A 19,796-nucleotide genomic window follows, 5' to 3' on the forward strand; every position below is an offset into this window, starting at 1 on the left:
GCAACCGCCGCATCACTCGAAATACATGCCGTGCGACGCCATTGTTCGCTCGAGAGAACGCGAGCGAACGGGCTCGCTCTCCGTTCACTTTTAGCAGACGACATGCTCGTTATGACGCGGCATGACGTCACCAAAAAAAGAAAACATCAAGAAAAAAAAAGAAATGGCCACGCCCCTTAGAATGGCGTGAGTTGTCCGGCTTCAGCCAATCAGCGCGCTTGTTCTCCCCCAGGAGAACGAACAAGCGGAACGAACAGATCTCCGATCGCCCCTTTGCTGAAATGCGGATGACGAAATAACGCCGTTGGACGCGTCAGCGTGACGCACAGCGCTATAGCCTATGGCGTTCTTTTTTTGCGATCGGAGCTGACCATAATGTTGAACGAGTTCAACAACGGACCGAATTCACCTTAGCTATGGTGGCTACCAATCGCCGCAATCAATAAGAGTCTGCGAAGCCCAGTCAAGGTTAAAAAAAATTCATTTTAACCGAGGAACAGGCAGTACAGGCACAATGACCGGTGTATATTTAGCTGTACTTAAATTCCTCAGCTTCGTTGGTTGTTTCAGTCTCGCAACGATCGATCACAGACGTATGTATTGCATCACTGGAGTAGCCAAATTAGAGCGAAGGGGGGGGGGGGGTCGACCCCCCCCCCTTATTATTACACATTATACTTTATTGGAGCAAGGGCATCTGAGGCCAAAGAGCGCCAGTACAAGTATCATGTCATTGCATGTTAGTAGCCCCCAAAAACTGTCATTTAAAATAAAGGCTGCAGAATTAATAGCATGAACCCTACTGAAAATTTTCAATATATATATATATATATATATATATATATATGTATATATATATGTATATATATATATATATATATATATATATATATATATATATATATATATATATATATATATATATATATATATATGTATATATATATATATATGTATATATATATATATTCCCCTCCCTCCATTTCGCCGTTACTGAGATGCGCCCGCCGCTGTCTGGATTTGATCCCGCGACATTGTAGCTGTATTTCTGATTTGCGTGTGCAAAGGGCAGCCTATGTGGGCATTAGTTACTGCGCGTTTACAAACGTTATATACGTTTATTCCTTTACTTACAGGCGAAACATTCGCGAATCAACTCGCTCGAAATCGAACTGTAATTTCTGCAGGGTTGCACAATTAGTATGATGTGTGTCCGCGTTCCTTTTTTTTTTCTTTTATTTCACAGTTGTCTTCCTACAAGGCCGTTAACTCGTTAAAGAGACACTAAAGAGAAACAATGAATCTGTTTAGATTGATAAAATGTGCTTTCGGAACTATAATGTCGTTAATTTCACCATCATAGGTGTATTAATAAAGGAAAAAATGGAGTTCAAAGTTTCAATTTTAAATTTCGTGCCATAATCTCCACGCGTAACGTCACGGATTTCAAAGTGTACTTATCGTTTTTGGCGCCATTGGCTCAACAGAATTTCCTCAAACTTGGTATGTTAACTCTATGGTCCCCTGAGAGGACAGTGTACTTCATTTTTACCGTTTAAGAACTACGTAGGCCCTAGTAGGCGCCATCAAAATATCTGACGTCACGGCGAATGGTGCGAAAACTTCAAGGTGGCGTCACCACCAACATTTTCTTTTTCGCGATTTTTCGCTTACTAAGCGTCTTCTCACAGCAAGCGTGGTGTTTTTGGTATCGTGAAAGGGTAGTTTACTAATACGAGAAAAATCGTTTTGCTCTTTAGTGCCCCTTTAACTGACGCCATTTAATTTCAATAGGAGGAAAATATGGAACATTATATATAGCTAGCTAGAGCAAGTCGTGTATGGAGTACGCCTTGTCATTTCCTGTATTGCTACAATTACTCGGTTTTAGCGTACACTATTTCCGGAAAAAAGTTCCTAAAATAAGGTGTGCGCGTTAGGACTGGACGTGAAATCAGAAATTAAATAGGTAATTGCATGGTGTCCGTATCTCGCCTCCCAGCTGAATTCTCTCATGCTAATATTTAAGCTGTTCACGTGGGCGCCGTAAGTTTATCGTTATCTCTTGACAACACTGGAGAGCGACACCCTTGTCTTACCATGAAAATCTGTATTCTAGCATTTCTACTTATTTTTGTAAGTGTGGAAACTGGGTCCGTGTCCCGGCCATAAGATGTGGCGCAGAATAAAATAATACGGTATTCATCGCAGCTCTGTAATTGCATATTGCTGCGAATAAAGGTCTTAACATTTGTGTTCTCGTCATATTTCAGTGCACCTTTTCTTTGTTGGAGTCTTGGCCTTGCCTTGCACAGCGTCGTTGAATGCGACTACCAAACAAAGCACGCGAATTCCCAAGAGAACACTCGGTAATTATCGAGTACGTTTTTGTTGTGAATCGGCATTTGTTCCCGTTATCTTGTTTCCATCGTTACAGTGGTCTATGTATGTATACGCGCTCTGGCGTAGCCAGGAATATGGTTCGAGGTTCGTGTTTGTTAATTGGGATGTGGGCAGTGGGTTGGCGTGGACGGGGGGGGGGGGGGGGGTGCACCCCTAATCATGGGCGCAGAGTCCGCCGGGGATCCCTCAGGTTGGATTTGCGCCACAACACAATGACACCCAGGCAAGGAGAAAATACGTGGCACCCGTCCCGGAGGTATAGTGGTTATGGTGCTCGACTGCCGACCCGAAGGTCGCGGTATCTAATCCCGGCTTCGGCGGTCACATTTCGATGGAGGCGAAATGCTATAGAGGCCCGTGTACTTAGATTTAGGTGTCAGTTAAAGAACACCAGATGGTCACAATTTCCGGAGCCTTCCACTACGGCGTTTATCATAATCGTATCGTGGTTTTGGGACGTAAAACCCCAACAATTATTATTATTAAAATACGTGGGATTGAAAGTGTTTGCAATGTGTCGCGAGTGTGCAGTTATGGAACACTGTCATGTGCGTGGCGTTTATCTTCACAGCGATGATGCATCCACGTCTCTGCAACCGCGCGGTATATTTTTGAGATCGCTGACTGGGTGGGCATTGTGACGTGACCGAACGGAAACAAAGTTTCCAACTTTCTCGCAATCAAAGGTCACTCCATTTGTCAGGCGCAAAACGTACAACCACCGCCACATGAGGCGCTTTACGGTCATTTCAAATAGAGTCACAGTGACTCTAATTTAAAATAGCGGCATATCTTCTGGAGGTTCCAGTACCTTCTCAGTGCAAACCCCATGCATACTCTTTGAAGCACCTTTTGTATGTATAAGTTACATAATTCTACTAACGATATTCGTAAACTTGCTTATCTATAACGTTCGTTCGACGTCAGTTTTATTATATGCTTCATGTGTACCTGGTCTCCCCATCAGAAATGTTTAACAGGAAAACTGGAATCACTTCAAAATGGGGCTGCACGTTATATTTCACGTTACTACGACTATAAGAAAAGCATAACAGAAATTAAACTAGACCTCTCACTTCAGTTTTCACATGGTCGTCGGGATGTCACCAATGCTATCGTTATTCCGTAAATACATTTGTAACACAGCGCCGTCAATTTTTCAGCTTAAAGCTGCTCATTATATATATGTCCCGACAGTTATATAATTAATCCAATTTTATGTGCGCCTATATATACAGGAAGACATATTAATTTAACTGTGCTGCCCTTCGGGCCATTCGCGTTTTGAACGACCTTCCTAACACCATAACTTCCAAAAATGACCTAGAAAATTTCTGGCTTGTTGTAACAGCGCATAATCTAATGTATCGCATATTGATCTTCATTGCATTTTTCATTAGTTATGTGTAATTACACGTTAAATAATGCTTTTAGATAGCCAAATTATGGCGCGCTCGTTCTGTAATTTTACTCTTCGTATTTTGCGGTGTGAAATCGTATTGTTCAATGAGCTGTCGCTACCAAAAGTGTGTTTTTTTTTTCTTGCCTGTTTGGTTTGTTTTCTTGAATATGTTACTACTCAACATTACTGTGTATTAGTGCATACGTTACTCAAACACTTGTTTTCTACTTTTCAGTGCTCTGTATATTTGTGTTGCTTCTTCGTGTTTTCTAATTATCGTACATGTTAAATCTCCGGTTGTATCCCCCCCCCCCCTTCCGGTCCCCCGTCCCTCGGAAAAATTCTACATTAGCCCATGGTTCCTATATAACAGGCGCTCGTAACTAAGCGGGCATAATATTTCAATATCTGTTCCGGCGTACACGCATGCCCGTGTGGCGGTTTTATATATGTGCGCGCGCCTCGAATACTGCGCGATGCAGGCATTCCAGTGCGCGAGGGTGAGATTCCTCTGGAGGCGATGAAGTTCATTGCTCCCTACATGAACACCTGGCCAACTCCAGCCGACTGCTGCGCTAACGGCGGCACCTGCGTTCACGGGGAAAACGGTAATATATATAGCTGCGATAATGTGTAATTGCTTTTAAACTTCGTAGCGCACCATGCTTTGTGTGCGCCGAATGGCATGATTAATTACTTACATACATAGCGGGCTGAGGGCATATACATTTAACCGCGAGGCTTTCTTTGTAGAATGTACTCGCCTCATGCACGGTCCTCCGCAATGCATATTTATGCCCGGTGCCTGCATAATTCAAGATAGATCATGAGAGAGAGAGAGACTTATTGCAAACGAGAGGCTACATGAGAGGTTAACCTTTCACGGTTCAACGTCCACGATACACACATATGACACTAACTAATGAAACCGACAGACAGTTAAGCCAAGGTTCCAATTCGAAGGTTGCTGGTTCGAATCTCACCGACGCAAAAGGTGATTTTTCGTCCACTTTAACTTCTTCCAATATGTCCCATGCTTTCCTCGGCTTAATTGTCTGTCGGTTTCATTAGTTGTGTATAATACAGAGAAAAAAAAAAAGCGAGCCGCTCGGACAATTCCCCTACCTTCGTATACATACGACACTAAGACATTCTAAAGACAGGGCGTGCAAACACGGACACAAGAAAGAAGTCAGGACACCACTTCTTGACCTCTTTCTTGTGTCCGTGTTTGCACGCCCTGTCTTTTTAGAATGAATACTTACCGGTCAACTAGCTCAACTCTCTGTTATTCTAAACAATAACACACATTGTAATTATTTTTTTTTCGTCTGTGCTATAACTTTGTGGACGTGCTCTCTTCTACAGGCGACGGAAAGGTTGCGAAGGGGCGATTATATATGCAGTGGCACGCGATAAAAAACAAAAACAAGAATGTCAATAAAGGTTGTATTTGGCTCATCATAGGTGGTTGCTGAAGCTTATCAAAGCGGCACGTCAACAACAGCGCGAAGACGCGACCAAGAAAGAGAAGACACATACAACGCTCCTAAACAGCGTTGTATGTATCTTGTCTTTCTTGATCCCGTCTTTTGCAAGTATACCATACATTTCATGTACCAACTCGCCAAGTCGACCATCCTACTTCAGTTTATGAAAGGAGTTTTAACGAAAGTGTAGTAACACCGGGTTCCCTCCGTTTTTTTTTGTTTTGTTTTTTCTTTGGGGGGGGGGGGGGGGGGGGGGGGGGGTGGTGGCATATGGCGAACCCGCAGCATTTAATTGCGGCGTGCGGACGCGTCAACTAACTATATGGCGCAGGCTCCACGGAGTGTCTCTGTCCCGCCGCCTTCTCGGGTCCGGCGTGCCTGCATGACGTTGATGAGTGCCTGCTTCGAAGGCCGTGCGGTCGCTTCAGTGTATGCACCAATCTGTACGGATCCTTCCGCTGCGACTGCATGCCCGGATTCCAGCTGCAGGCAGACCTCTGCGTCCGTGAGTATAGCGCGTTCACTACCACAGGCGGGCGCAGTGTTCTCGTTTAGGGGGAATGGGGGGGGGGGGGGGGGTGTTACCGCATCCCTCCCCCCTCCCGATTGGTCGAGTGCTAGAGAAATAGTCACAATGGATGCATAAAGGAAAGTCAAGTGGTGACGTGCCTCCCACAACGGCCTGCCTTTGGTCCCCGGCTTTCCGGGGCTGAAGATGGCCAGTAAACATCTCTCGGAATGCAACATCAGGGTTCCTCGGCCACCGGTATCGTCAAAAGCCGGCATGGCCATAACTACACATTGAACAATTACGGGCACGTACTACTGAGCAGAGGTATGGGGGAGACTTGGCGCCCCCCTCGTGCACACGCCTATGTTTTCCACTACTGCCCTGGCCCGCTGGATTGCCCACAGTTGATCGTGTAGATCAGAGTCATCGAGAAGGTCCGGTTATATATGTTGTCGTCTCTGCATATTTTTCTGATCTCTGTGCATTTCCATGAGATGTGTGCCATGTCTTCGTGTTGCTGCTTCCAGGGCTTGCAGCTCGCTTTGACTAAGCTTATCGGAAGGTTCTGGCTTGAAACCTTCTCCAATTTGTTTCTTGAGAACTGTGTAAAACGTGAACCTAGCTTCGTTTCCTTTTTCAGGGTCGTTGCCTCGTTGAATGTGCATCTACATACACACAGGGAATGTCACTGACACCTCTGTCGCGCTCACTTAGGAAGGCGTGGATAAGGACTCTTGTCTCGGTGGTGTGACGAGCGGCGTGAAGAAGGGGGAAAAGAAGAAGAAGAAGAAAAAAGCGTGTTGTTGAGCGTACGCACAAAGCATAGATGCGACGCGCAGAAAAGATTGATATGTTTTATGAAACCGTAAAGCACACAAAGACGGGAACAAGAAGACGACACACAGTGCGCTCTCTGTGTCGTCTTCTTGTTGCCGTCTTTGTGCGCTTAACGGTTTCATAATGTCAGTGTACAAACTATCTCGGACCCAGCCTCTGATTCATTGATATGTTTGGAGAGCGAGCATGTGCGTATACAGCGGCGATGGACTTTCCGTCGCGAATAGCGTTCATGCACAGTTCATTACGACCTCAAAGTGCATTTACCAACGTATCGATATGAAGGGACATTTTATCATGTCTTTGTAAAGCCTGTAGACGTCGAAATTTCGCACTTCTCAGTACACCCATGTATTTTGCATTGCCGCGAGCTTATAAGTGCACTAAGAAAAAACCAAGTCTTCTTCATATTGGCAGTGTCATGCATCTCATATATATATATATATATATATATATATATATATATATATATATATATATATATATATATATATATATATGTATGTATCTTCTATGCTAACAGCGCCTATCACAGTTAATGAATTGATAAGCTGCTAGTTTTTCTATTGAAAATTTCATTAGGACTTCACCTGCAGCGGTGCGCGAGTTCGTCTTGCGCGTTTTGATTTCTGCTCGGCTCTGTCCCCCTCTTATAGTGGACGGGCACGTATCTTATCAGCGAGTGCGACGAGGAACGCTGTGGCCTCGTGAGTCCGCTAGGCAGTTTCCAGCGTGTATCTCTCTCGTAGCTCTCGGCCGCGCGTGCATATAAGCTGACCTCGCTGCAGCGGCATTGTACGTAGATACGCATGACGCCTCGCCTCACATCGTCAAGGACGAAAACCGTGTGGCAGTTGAGATCAAACGGCAAGTGATGCGCAAGCACGTTAACAGAAGTTTGTTGCGCTTCTTGTGTATTTTTACGGCTTGATATACGCTCGGAGGTCGTGATGAGCAGGGGCGGATATAGGATTTTTCCGAGAGGGGGGGGGGGGGGTCTGCCTGTGCGAAGTGGGGCGACGAAACAAGGCTCTGCTTGAATACAGAACGGTCGTCTTGTTTTACTGGACACCTTAGACCAAAGGTCTCAAACTCACCTCAGCTAGCGGTCCGCAGTCACTAAATTTAGGGCCAAACAACGAAACGTTCCTTTGCTCAGTAAAGAAGCCTTCATTTTGGTGAGGCCGCCTTATGTCACTCTGAAAGCTAGCCCTCGGGGAAGGGTTCCTTGTCGCTTCCTCAGCTTAAGGTTGCTTTGGGTCTACCTTCGTGCGCCCTTAGGTCCGCTCCTGGCCCTGAACGAGCGCTTCACCTCACAGCTAGCCTACGTGATGCTTGTTTCTGAGGCAACCCTCCCACCCCACCTCTGCGGGGAGACGCGAGCGTGCGTGCACGCTAAAGCGCGTTTAGACCAAGGAGGTTAAAATACTTCCTTGTTTAGACTGACAGCGATTAAAGAGGCGGGCGTTTCAGTGTTGCTAGAACGCACCACGTTTTGCGCTCGACTACGGTGGCTTTTCACATTTAGTAATCGCAGTTGGAAGAGAAAGCGCACACGCGTCTCTCTATTAACACTTCACTTTGGAAGTGATGTGGTGAGCCAACTTTTTTTTTACAGAATAAACGCTTGTGAGCAAAGCTTATATTCGATAATCTCGAACGCAGGAGCGCGGCAACCATTCCTCCCGCGAGGACGGGTGAAGGGAGGTTTCAGAGTACGCTTGCTTCCTCCGTCGGTACTTGGCTGTAAGGAGGCCTCACGTAAGGTGAGGACGCGGTCGAAGAAAAAAACGTTTTGTTGTTTAGCCCACAGTCCCTCAAAGGCCGCGGGACAATGCAGAAGAGCGGGGTTGGGGTGGGGGGGGGGGTATTTTTTAGAAATGTCAGATACCATTCCCATTTTTAAGGCGGCCTTTCCCATATCTTATGCATGGGTCATTTGTCAAGGGGATTTGGCAACAGAATTGGAACAACATATCAATACCTATCCCCAAAATCACTAAAATCCGGATTTCTATTCTGAAATATAGAGTTTTTATTTCACGGTCATGTTTCAACACGTGATAGCCGGGCATGGGGTGTTTGAAACCAGTCATGCCTACGTAGCTACTGAACGTACATATTCAGAAAGTTCACACACAAAAAAATATATATGGGACGAATACAGGGATGTGCAGGCCAGGCCGCTATAAAAAGGCCCGCGAGCCGCATGCGGCCCGCGGACCATGTGTTTGAGGCCCGTATACCTTAGACAGCACAACCTTAAAGGGACACTAAAGAGAAACAATGAATTGGTTTAGATTGATAAAGTGTGCTCGGAGAACTCTTGTGTAGTTTATTTCACCACCATAGGTTTATTATTAGAGGAGAAAACCAAGTTCAAAGTTTCATTTTTAAATTTCGCGCCGAACTTTGTAATTCATGACGTAAAAGATTTCCAAGAGCATTTAACGTATTTTGGCGCACTGGCTCGACGAAATTTCCACAAACTCGTTATGTAAAGTCTCCGGCCCCCTCAGAGGACAATGTACTTCGATTTAACCGATTAGAAACTACGTAGGCCCAAGCAGGCGCCGTCAAAAATATGTGACGTCACGGCAAATGGTGCGGGAATTCCAAGGTGGCGTCGCCACCTGTATTTTCTTTTTGCGCGTTTTCTCGCTTATTAAGCGTCTTCTCGCAGCAAGCGTGGTGTTTTTGGTATCGTGGAAGACTACTTTACTAATGCGATAAAAATCGTTTTGCTCTTTAGTGTCCCTTTAATGTACTACTGTCTATGCATGGTTTAAGGTTGTACATCAAGGTTATTGTCCGCTACGGTTTCACCATTCTTGGCAAATGCACACTTTTTTTTTAGTTTTACACGACACTTATATTACTCATCTATACAACAATCAATTTTAAGAAAAATCAAACCTAACTTTTTTTTTTAACGTTTTGACAAGCGTGATGCAGCTGCTCAATGCATAAGGCAAAATGGCCGGGCAACAAAGGTTCACACAGCGTTTACTTCCCAGACTGCACTTCAATCATCAGAAACGTTAAAGTGTATCATAATTGCATATTTCTCAAAAATAAACCGATGACTTTTCTAGATTTAGCCGCTCTCATCAATCGCATGCGTTTTCAATTGCGTGTGGCATCATCAGAAGCGGGAAGGAATTATTCACGCTTGTAGTACGTATCTCTAGTACGCAAGATCCTGCTTTGGTTCGTGAAACACCACTTTCTTTTTATTCGAAAGACTGCCCTTTGGCATAACATATATACATCGTATCACTAGAGGCGGGTCACATGCAAATAAATAAGTTGAATTCATGCACGAAAGCTAATAGGGATCGGTGGAATGGTCCTTGTATCAAACCCAAAATACACCCTATAGAAGTAACAGCTGTGCACCAACTCGCACTCACCTTCATGAAAACAGCGCGCCAAATACAAAACAATAGCAACCAATGCAACAGCGATAACAACACAGTTGCCGCACAGTGGCCGCTAGTTGACATGACAAGAGAAGACCGTGTAAACTGCAGCAAAGTAGTGCGGCTAGAGCGTTCTAAAATATTCTAGTACACGAAATATGGGTTGTGGTCATTTCAGTGGATATCACGATGTAGCTCTATAATTTCATCCCGGCTCGTGTAACTGAACTGCTGCGATGCCAAGAGCAATTACAGTGAAACCTCGGTGATACGATCACAGCTCATACGAATTTCGGGGTGATACGAATTTTTCGTTGGTCCCGGCCAAGGCCCATTGGCCTGCAATGTAATAGTGTACGGTTGTTGCGAACCGATTTTCACCCAGCGACGTTTGATACGAACGCACGCTACCGCCAAGGTACGAAGAGGTTCTGTCCGCGGAGTCGCGGAGGACGCGCCAAGTCCAGTGACTCTAGCGCCAAGCATGTGCGAGCGCGGGAACGCTAGCGTGGGCATGCGCGCCCCGCCGCCAAATCGCCAGAATCACGGTGTAAGAAAAACACTTTTCTTACGGTCGGAATAAACCTTCAGAAACGCTTCACGGCCTCCGAGATTGTGTGCGCGAATCTTTGAGGCTCTTATGTGCCTCCGTGTGTCTTCGCGTTTAGATTAGGGAGGACATTAGCGGCATGCTTTTTTTTTCTAACGCGTCAACGTGGGCTGCTGTCGTTGTACTGTGTTTACACGTGCCTGCCTCGTGCATCAGGCATCCTATGAAAGGTGGACGAGGATCGAAAGAAGGCGACGACGGTCTTGGCGAAGGGGTCAGGCCTCACAACGTCAACATGCGCGACCGTTGAGATCGCACTTGTGCGGGCACCGCCGTAGATCTTCCGAAAAAACATCCCCAACACCTACGCGATAACAAAATCATAACACAGGACCGTGGTTCTGTAGTTTTGTGGCCTTGATCCATCGCGTCAAAGCGCTTCGTTTGTTACTTTCGCTGCAGTATTCCGGTGTCATGCCAAAAAGCATACTACAATTTGGAAGGGGCTACTGCTGTCGCGGGTCACAACGCACCTGGTCCATTAATTAAATACGCGCGTACGGGCCGTATATTTACGAGTGCTGGTATGATTGCCGACATCTAAAAACTTAACTGACAATCATTCAGGATTTTTCCTGACGTTCCTGCGGCCCTGAAAAACAATAAATGAAAATGTACGCCAGCTTTCTTTTGTTGCATGCTAATTTTCCATCCTCTCTGGTGATACGAATTTCGGATGAGACGAATATTTTTGGTGGTCCCGTGAGATTCGTATCACCGAGGTTTCCCTGTACTCTGATCGCTCACAAAAGAACGTCGTCTACGGTGCGAGGTCATCTTGTCTTGATTCTTCTCACGACCCGCGGAAAAATGTACAGTCCCCACGGATTGAAACGTGACGTCAAAATTTTCGACATAATGACTGGTATGCGCAGTCGCTCAAGATCGCCGCGTCATGTCGCCACAAAGCTGACCGCAAAAAATAAGGTTGGCTCCGGCGTCAACATTCGAGTCGAAATCACGCCGATGTGACACGAACTGAAGGCAGTGGAAACAAAAGTCGGTGTATTACTGATCCCTACAAATTGTCGCGCTTCAATCCATGAGTACGAGCGCGTACCAGGGTATCGGAACGAAATGTTTTTCGTTTCGGTTTTAGTTTCGTTCCACCGCAAAAAGTTACGTTCCGTTTTGTCCCGGAACGAAAAAAAAATGTTCCGTAACGGTTCGTAACGGTTTTTTTACGCAAAAATTTGAAGTTAAGGTAGTCATAAAAGAACATGGGATTTGTGATGTAGTTACTTGCCCTCCTCTTTGGAAAGTGGGACAAGGGTAAAGCACGTTCTTCAGAGGAGCGGAAGCAACTCTACCACGAATTCCTACCAACTTGCACAAAGCAGTATTAATTTCAGTCACAGTATTTATTTTCTCAAAAGACAAATACGAATTTTTTTTTTTTTTTAGTGGACTCACTGCTTTGTGTCAAGGGAGTGAGCACGATCTCAGAAACAGCACGTCACTGAGTGTACTCTCTGATGTCCGAGACCGCTGTTCTGATAAAAGGATCACCAGGCCTGCGCGGAACACGCAGCACAGTCACAGCGAAAACTGGAAGAGCGGACTTTATAGAGCCCGTTGTACATTCTCTTGGGGCAACGAATACAAGTATACGTGCAAGGTACCCACTACGCCATAAATCATCGTAATTTTTCTCAAGTAGCGAAGTTCCCACTATGCAATTTTTGTCATTTTTTTGGAGAAACGTGGTACTCGCTAAACATCTGTAAGGCAGTGCACTTTGTGCTGTGGTTGATGACGATGAGGATTTATGGCTGAGCACTTTGCAGTGGGTAGGAAGCAGTGTTGCGGAATGGGAGCCTCCATACCATTCCAGTTCCATTCCGGGTAGTTAAGACTTGCCACAATTCCATTCCTTTCAATTCCTCGGAATGAAAAAACTTATCCCATTCCCACTCCGGGAATGACCGGGCAGTTCAATTCCATTCCTGTAATTCCTCAAGGTAGGAAAGACACCTTGATAGTTTTATCGAGTTAAGAATGAACGCCCCATAAAGCTGATGCCATCAGATGCATTAAGAACTGCTAAAGTACGCAAACACGTTACCAAGGTCGAGGGATAGTAGCTTGGTGACATCCTGTGCAGTACAACCACCGTACTAATTCCCATAGGGGCAGTTCTTCCGCTCCTATAGTATTTGCATGGTCAGCATATTTGAAGGAATAGTGATGTTTTAATATTGTTTAAGCTTAAATGTGTTAATGCTAAAATGACGACATAGCGTATTTTTATGCTGACAAAAGTAGTGTTCAAGAAGACTAAGCAGTTTTACCACGCGTCTGGAGCGGTCGTGAATATGGAGAAAATAGGGAACAAAACCCTCTAGGTCTGCTGGTATTAGTTGGAACAGTGCACCGTTCGGTCACCTTGTGCCTTTGCATCGAATACAGAACACTGGGCCGCACTGCTCGTCAGCACTCCCGCTTGTCAAGCGCGCCTCGCAAGCATGGGGGTGAGGAGAACTTTGTGTGTTCGCCTGTGCGCAGGTGTGCAATGTCTTCCTTGTCACAAAGGTTATTTACGTGTGTCAGGTACTAAACTGCTCGTGAGATAAAGGCCAGACTGTGCATAGAGTATTCGCCATTTTCGTGTGGGGGTATCAATGGGAACCAACGCAGTTTCTCCCTTCAGTACCTGCTGGGATAATGCATTTGTTTGTACACTAACTTACGCCTCGGTTTGTAGTAGGCGCGCTGCTTATAAATGTACCGTGCTTGTAACCAGACAAGCCATTTTAAAAATACTGCTTTATTGTTAAATTCGAGCAAGTACTAATTCGAGGACTTACTAATGTTTTAAGTTTGAAAAACAGCACGTAGTCGAAAACGTGCTCTATTTTGGGAAAAAGACGTAATTACATTCCCATTCCATTGCGTGCAAAAGGCGCTTAATTCCACTCCTATTCCATTTCTCCAAGCGTTGTCCCCATTCCATTCCGGGGTCGCGAAAGTGTGGAACGATTTCGGAGCCGTTTCACTTCTGGAGTGGCAACTCCGCAACACTGGTGGGAAGCATTAAACCACACACTTTGCGCTATTAGCATTGTGTGATGACTGGTTGTTATTTTACTCTTCTGCCACGCTACATTACATATGTTAGCACGGTTCCTTGCCGGACATGACGCCTGTATAGAGTATTTTTGCCAAAGAGTTACAAGCACCAGCGTGGCACTGTGGTGAAAGACCCGGCTGCCACGTAGAGGGCGCGGGTTAAAATCCCATCCGACCCTAGAAATTTGTTTCTCATTCAATTTTTTTTATTTCACGCGATAGCGGTCACGGACACCGGCGGCGGCGGACAACTATGGCGCCAAAATCAGCTGTTGTGATCTCATAACAGCTTTCGCTGTAACAAACTTCAGCACTGACAATGCCCTCTCCACTTTAGCCTGCGTGACAGGCGTTAATATAAACATCTCTGGTTGCCACTGTTTTCGTATTTCGCACAATTTCTACATATTTTTGCTTTGGAATTCCTGCCTGAGGTACGCGCTCATACTGTACCCTGAGATATGCTCACATTGCACCAGCTCAGTTGTTCCGGATCGCAAAGTTTTCTCGTGAACCGAAAAACGATTGAAAAAAATTCGGTTTCACTCCGGAACGAAATAGTATATAAAGTTTCGGTTACGTTATCGTTCCGGTCAAAAATATCGTTTTTTTTTTCGTTTTTTGTTTTCGGTTTTCGTTCCGTTCAGACACCCCGGCGCGTACACAGCTGAGTCGGCTGTCACCGCACCAAAAGCATTTTCGTTGATGTGGTGACAGATAAACGAATCCAAGGCTCATCTTTCAACCTGTGGCCAGCACTTAAACACAGTTTTAACGCCAAACAATCGAAGAAAGTCTACGCGACGAGGGCGACGATTCTGGCCTGCATCGTCGACGAAATAGAGGGCAGAGTGATAGCGGCAATAGCGGGGCTCCATGTAGTGGGGTAATAGAGGAGATATGGCGCATATGAGATATCGAAATCGGTGGAAAGAGTTGTCTTTGTCGCGCTATCGAGAGATAGCGCTATAGTTGCAAGAGGTGCTGTCAGTTGCATGAATTTAAATTGCTTTGTAATTACAGCGCTCAATATTTCGCTACCCTATATATTAACATGTCAGTGTGTCCAAGCGACGGAACATGATTGTGACTATTAAACCTTTTATTCATCTATGAAATGTAAAGTGTCGAAGAAAATTGACGCATAACCCGGTAGCAAGCATTGCGGATCGCAATTCAGTCATTATATATAAACTTCGTCGCTTTGTTTAGTGTATGTGTACGCGCACTGCGTTCAGCTTCGTTTACGTTGTCGGTTGCATACGCATGAATGAATTGCGTGTCGAAGGGCGTGTACTATGGGGGTCGTTTGTGAAATACCTGTATAATACTGTAAGCACGCGTGCATGTGCAGCCTTGCGGAGTCTTTCAGGTGTCCTTGCTCCCATTGGCCTTGCGGCGGCTTCGCGTTATTCATTATTTTGGGCTGCATGAATGAATCCTGTGTTGAATTAAATGCGGGTCGTTTCTTAAATACACGTGCTAACTACACGTTTCAAAAGACACGTGCCTTCTTTCAACTTTTTCAGTAACTATGGTATTTGTAGCATCAAGAATGGTTTTCCTGTATACTCCGTCAGGTGCAACGCTATATATGGAAGCTATCGAGACTTCTTGCAGTAGATGCATTCAACAATTTTACCACGCCTGACGTGATCTTTTTTTTTTTCGTTTTTATAGACTCAGTAATAAATCAAGATACTTTGCGGCTTAGAAATAAACAAACCCCGTTATTTATACGGTTGTGAGTATAGGTTGTTGTGGATCGCCTAGCGTCTCTTTGTTTTAGTATCGGGGTCTCCGCGATCACATATGTTCCGGTAGCGCGCATCCGCTACCGGAACTGATCGCGGAGGCCAGATTTACAACGACGAAATCCATGCGTGAGACGCGCGGACTTGCACAACGTTGCGCCATGATGTATGGAACGGAGCATAGTCGGTTTGCTTTGTTGGAACTTGGGGCAACAAATACATCTTTGGGCTTCGATTATCTCGCGTGCGTGATTTTCTGTAATGTGGACTGGGACTATGCGATTTTATTGCGATAGCAATTATATGGACAGTTTCGGCTGGTTTGTGCCGCCGCCGTCATGCACCGTATATATATATATATATATATATATATATATATATATATATATATATATATATATATATAAAAGTTCCAAAGAAAAATAATTCAGATAAGTGCTTCCGAAGCGCGGATTTGAACCAGCGCCCTCTCGCTTCGCAGCGCGTGGCGCTAACCACAACGCCACAAAACGCTGTTCCTTCAGGTAGCTAACAGCGAGCTTTATATGCACACCCTTTACCGCTGGCAGGAATCAAAGACGGCAGGCGCTTATAAGCGTTTCGTCATTACCAGCGAGATGGCGCGAGGAGCGCAACGGGCGCATTTAAAAGTCGTCGGCCAGCTCGCTCGCTTCTTCTAATATTTGCGCAGGGAGAACCTTGCCCTTCCGCTGTCTGCTCGCGCGGTAGTTGCTGCTGGGAGCAGATATTTCTGCAGCGTAGCAGCGCGTCCATCACGGGCCGCTTTTCTTGCTATCGCATTCACTGCTGCGCCCTTGCGGCGAAACTGTGACTTTTTTTTAAGTTTTCGCATATTCGCACGCCGTTAGCTATAGAACTAACTCGACAAGCTCAACGTCAATCATGCGCAAATATGTAAGTGCGCGATTCTTTCGCATGCACACATGGTTATATATATACCGCGTTTATGCGTGCGATGCAGGCGAGGTGTCTTGCGAGGAAGCCCCCTGCCTGAACGGTGGCACCTGCGTCACCCGCGATGACCTCACAGACGTATGCTACTGCAAGATTGGATTCAGGGGTCGACTCTGCGAAACAGGTATACAGGCGCGCACTTGTTCCTTCTAAACACGCTGTTTCTTCTCATAGAACCACAGCGTTGAGTGTAGGTTAGCTCCGAAATATCAGCGCTCTTTTTTCTAAAGGGCCATTCAATGAACAATTATCGAGCTTAGTATTTACAAACGTAAAACCCCGGCGGGGCAAGGTACTGTTCTAGCACTCACACGTGATGACGCAGTTCCTATAATATCACTCCTATCTTCCTAAGTAGCTTCATACGATGCTTCACATGCAACGCACTATAAACTGAGTCTGTATATAAGCTTGCGAATGCAAGAATAATATCGGGAACCGTTTTCATGTATATCTATAGCTGGCTATCCGCTTTATAGACTTCGGACTAGTATTTAAATACATTATTATCTCTCTATCTTCTTAACCACTGCGTTTTGCCAGTTTAGCTTTGATTTTAGTGTTTAAAGAGAGCGGAAGTGTACTTAACTTTACGACAGAACTGCCACAGGAATCAAATCTTCAGCATTTAAACCTAAGGCTAACATTTTACCCGGAGCATGTGTGCTGGCAGTACGCGCCCAGGTCGCAAAAGCCTCTTGTGCTGCTCATCCGCTGCCCCAAGTTCTGAAAACGAAACTGTGCCCTTCGCCGTCATCTGGTCTAACGCGGATCATCGTCTCAGAACACTGGGCAGCTACGTCACGAACCAGGGTGTGGCAAGAAGATCGGGGGTTGAGCGGCAGCGGCTGGTCGCACGCCACTGCCTTTTACGGCTAGAACTATGTAATCGAAGCATATAACCAAAATATGTAACTGAAGAAAAAGTGCAATCCGATTATTGTAACTGCTTTACTAATTAATTAAAAGTTTGATAGCAAGTTATGTCGTTATCTTCCAGGAACGAGGCTGTGCTTCTTCGTCGAGCGCTGCCTTCCAGGCCTGAAAACCTCTATTGACTTACACATCAGCTCATTCCAAAGTGATTAAGCTCAATTTTTCGTTTGTGGTCTTCTGAGGCCATAACTATTAGGAAAACACGCACAAAAAAAAAGATGTCTTCGACCAAAATAAAAAATCCAGGGCTGAAAGGGTTAAAGATGTGTTGGCTGCATCTTTGGTACGGGCGGCCGTGTCCAACACGGTGCAGAGCAGTGTTCATGCTCAGATCCAGAGGTTGCAAAAAGTAGGTTTCCCGGATTATGCGGTAACTAGAACCTGTGAGAAGGTGGCGAGATGGATCAAACAATCCATGCAGTAAACGCGAAGACCGAGATAAAGTTAATGAAAGTCGCATCGCCCCGCTGCCCTACGTTCACAATACGGCGCATAACCTTAAGAATGTAGCATCCAGATATGATGTGAAGGTGGTTTTTACGGCTCCCAAGTATCTGGGCGGCAGCGCGCAGGGCAGAAGGCCAAAAAGAAAGGTGAATGCGATTTGAAACACAGAAGCACATTCATTCCTTGTGCTACAGAAGTAGTGTGCAAGATTCCTCCGTCATGCGGCAGTAGTTAAGTTAGTCACGCTGGTAGGTGCACAAATGTTAGATTACGGGAGCACCAGAGGAAATGCGAAAAGAATGACCGATTATCAAACTTGGTTGCTCATTGCACACAGCATCAATGCGAGCCACTGTTTAACAAGACGGAAGTGATAGATATATAGGCACAGAACATGAACAAAAAGACTTATCCTATAGACGTGCCACATTAACAGATATATAGAGCAGTGCATCAGCCACCCTTCTATCACCTTTAAGTTGATAAAGAAGTTCAATTCCTGAAAGTCACGCACAGACGGTAAACAGATTGAGGTTCTTCTTGTTTTTCCTTTCTTTTGCTCATAATTATTTTCTTTGCGCACAGTGTCGTATGCAGTGAGCCTCAGTTGAGAGTCATCGCTGTGCCGTGTGTGCTTCTCCAAGTGTTTCGTCCTGTATTCCGCGCTGTGCAATTCCATACTCTATGAATCAAGACCAACTAGCCCGACTTTCCGTTTTGTTGTTTACTACGCACTATCACTTTACATGACACTCTCTCATAGTTTAAGGTGCGACGTATACAGGGATTCGCGAATGCAAACTGACATTTCTTTTCAAATCTACTGCAATTTTGCCTCTATATAACTTAGGTTCGGGTAGGAACGAACGTATACCCTCAAATACAGACCATATAAAATGTACTGCAAGGGAATTTACGGCTCCGCGCCGGCCATAGTATACATCATAATGGCCGCGGAGGTAGAAAAAAACAGCGGAAATCAATCAAACCTTATGGTTCTCACGTTATAACAATTTGCTTCTGATGTACAGCTAATGCTCCTCGTTACTATTGCCTGCTGAATTTATAGCCTTTAAATAGTCATCTTAAACGATGGATCAATTTATCAACTTATGAATGGCAATATATGAATTCCTCGCAGCTGTGCCCGAGTGTTCGTTGGGAACTTGCCCTCGAGGCACCTTCTGCGTGAGCACCCGGCGCGGATTTCGTTGCCTGCGGAGCCTACGCGACCTGCGTCCGGGATACCGATTGCCCTGGAAATAAACGTGAACGCAAGTTGTGTGCTTACCTTTGCCTGCGTTTGGAGTGCCGACTTCGCGTGTGTGACCTTCACGACCAGCGTTGTCACGACTGTTCACGTAGTACTTCATGTACTTCATATATTCATGTTGTGTTCAATAGTACTTTTCAAGAGTTTAATGGCTTACGAGGGTTTCATCTCCTAACAACTGCGCAGTAGGACAGGACACAAAGAAAGAAGAGACAGACCAGCACAGACTCACAACTTAGTTTGTCCTGTTCTGTCCTGCTGTGTCCTAGTCCTGCTACACTGCAGTTAGAAGATGATCCCGTACCGATTCGCCCAACTTTCAACGCTAGTTACGAGGGTATGGCGACGTGTGCTTGTTCGTAGGTCGTTTGACTGATCAACATACTAAACAGAAATATTCAGCAGTCAACTCTACATTTAGTAACGTTCAATTCAATTGAATTAACTTGAATGGGTATAAAGTGTGTGCGACACCAGAATGTGGTCACGAGGTTGCTGAAAGCATGCATGCAGGCGCTGTCTGTCGTTTCTTCTTCCGTTTCTTGTCTTTTGCGTGCTTCAGTCGTGTCACCAATTATCAACGAGTTGCTTATAAAAGCCAAGGCTCCAGTTTTTCGACCAACTTCCATAAATTGGCAATTCGTCCTTTGATACAGTGCATGACATT

General features: G+C 45.3%; 1 protein-coding gene across 2 annotated transcripts in view; it reads left to right on the forward strand.

Annotated features, from left to right (window-relative positions):
* Nucleotides 1-19,147, forward strand: part of LOC119393684 (fibropellin-1) — a 25,568-nt gene extending 6,421 nt beyond the window's left edge. Inside the window, exons 2-6 of one of the 2 annotated variants that reach the window (XM_037660803.2) lie at nt 2,274-2,369; nt 4,288-4,413; nt 5,627-5,800; nt 16,481-16,597; nt 18,998-19,147. In XM_037660803.2, coding sequence (XP_037516731.1) covers nt 2,274-2,369; nt 4,288-4,413; nt 5,627-5,800; nt 16,481-16,597; nt 18,998-19,122 — 638 coding nt within the window. In that variant the 3' untranslated portion in view covers nt 19,123-19,147. The remainder of the gene's footprint in view (nt 1-2,273; nt 2,370-4,287; nt 4,414-5,626; nt 5,801-16,480; nt 16,598-18,997) is intronic. The other variant, XM_049416317.1, reaches the window with a different exon arrangement.
* Nucleotides 19,148-19,796: the final 649 nt, after the last annotated feature.

This window comes from Rhipicephalus sanguineus, chromosome 5, assembly GCF_013339695.2.
Source record: "Rhipicephalus sanguineus isolate Rsan-2018 chromosome 5, BIME_Rsan_1.4, whole genome shotgun sequence".
In the NCBI taxonomy this organism is placed as follows: Eukaryota; Metazoa; Arthropoda; class Arachnida; order Ixodida; family Ixodidae; genus Rhipicephalus; species Rhipicephalus sanguineus.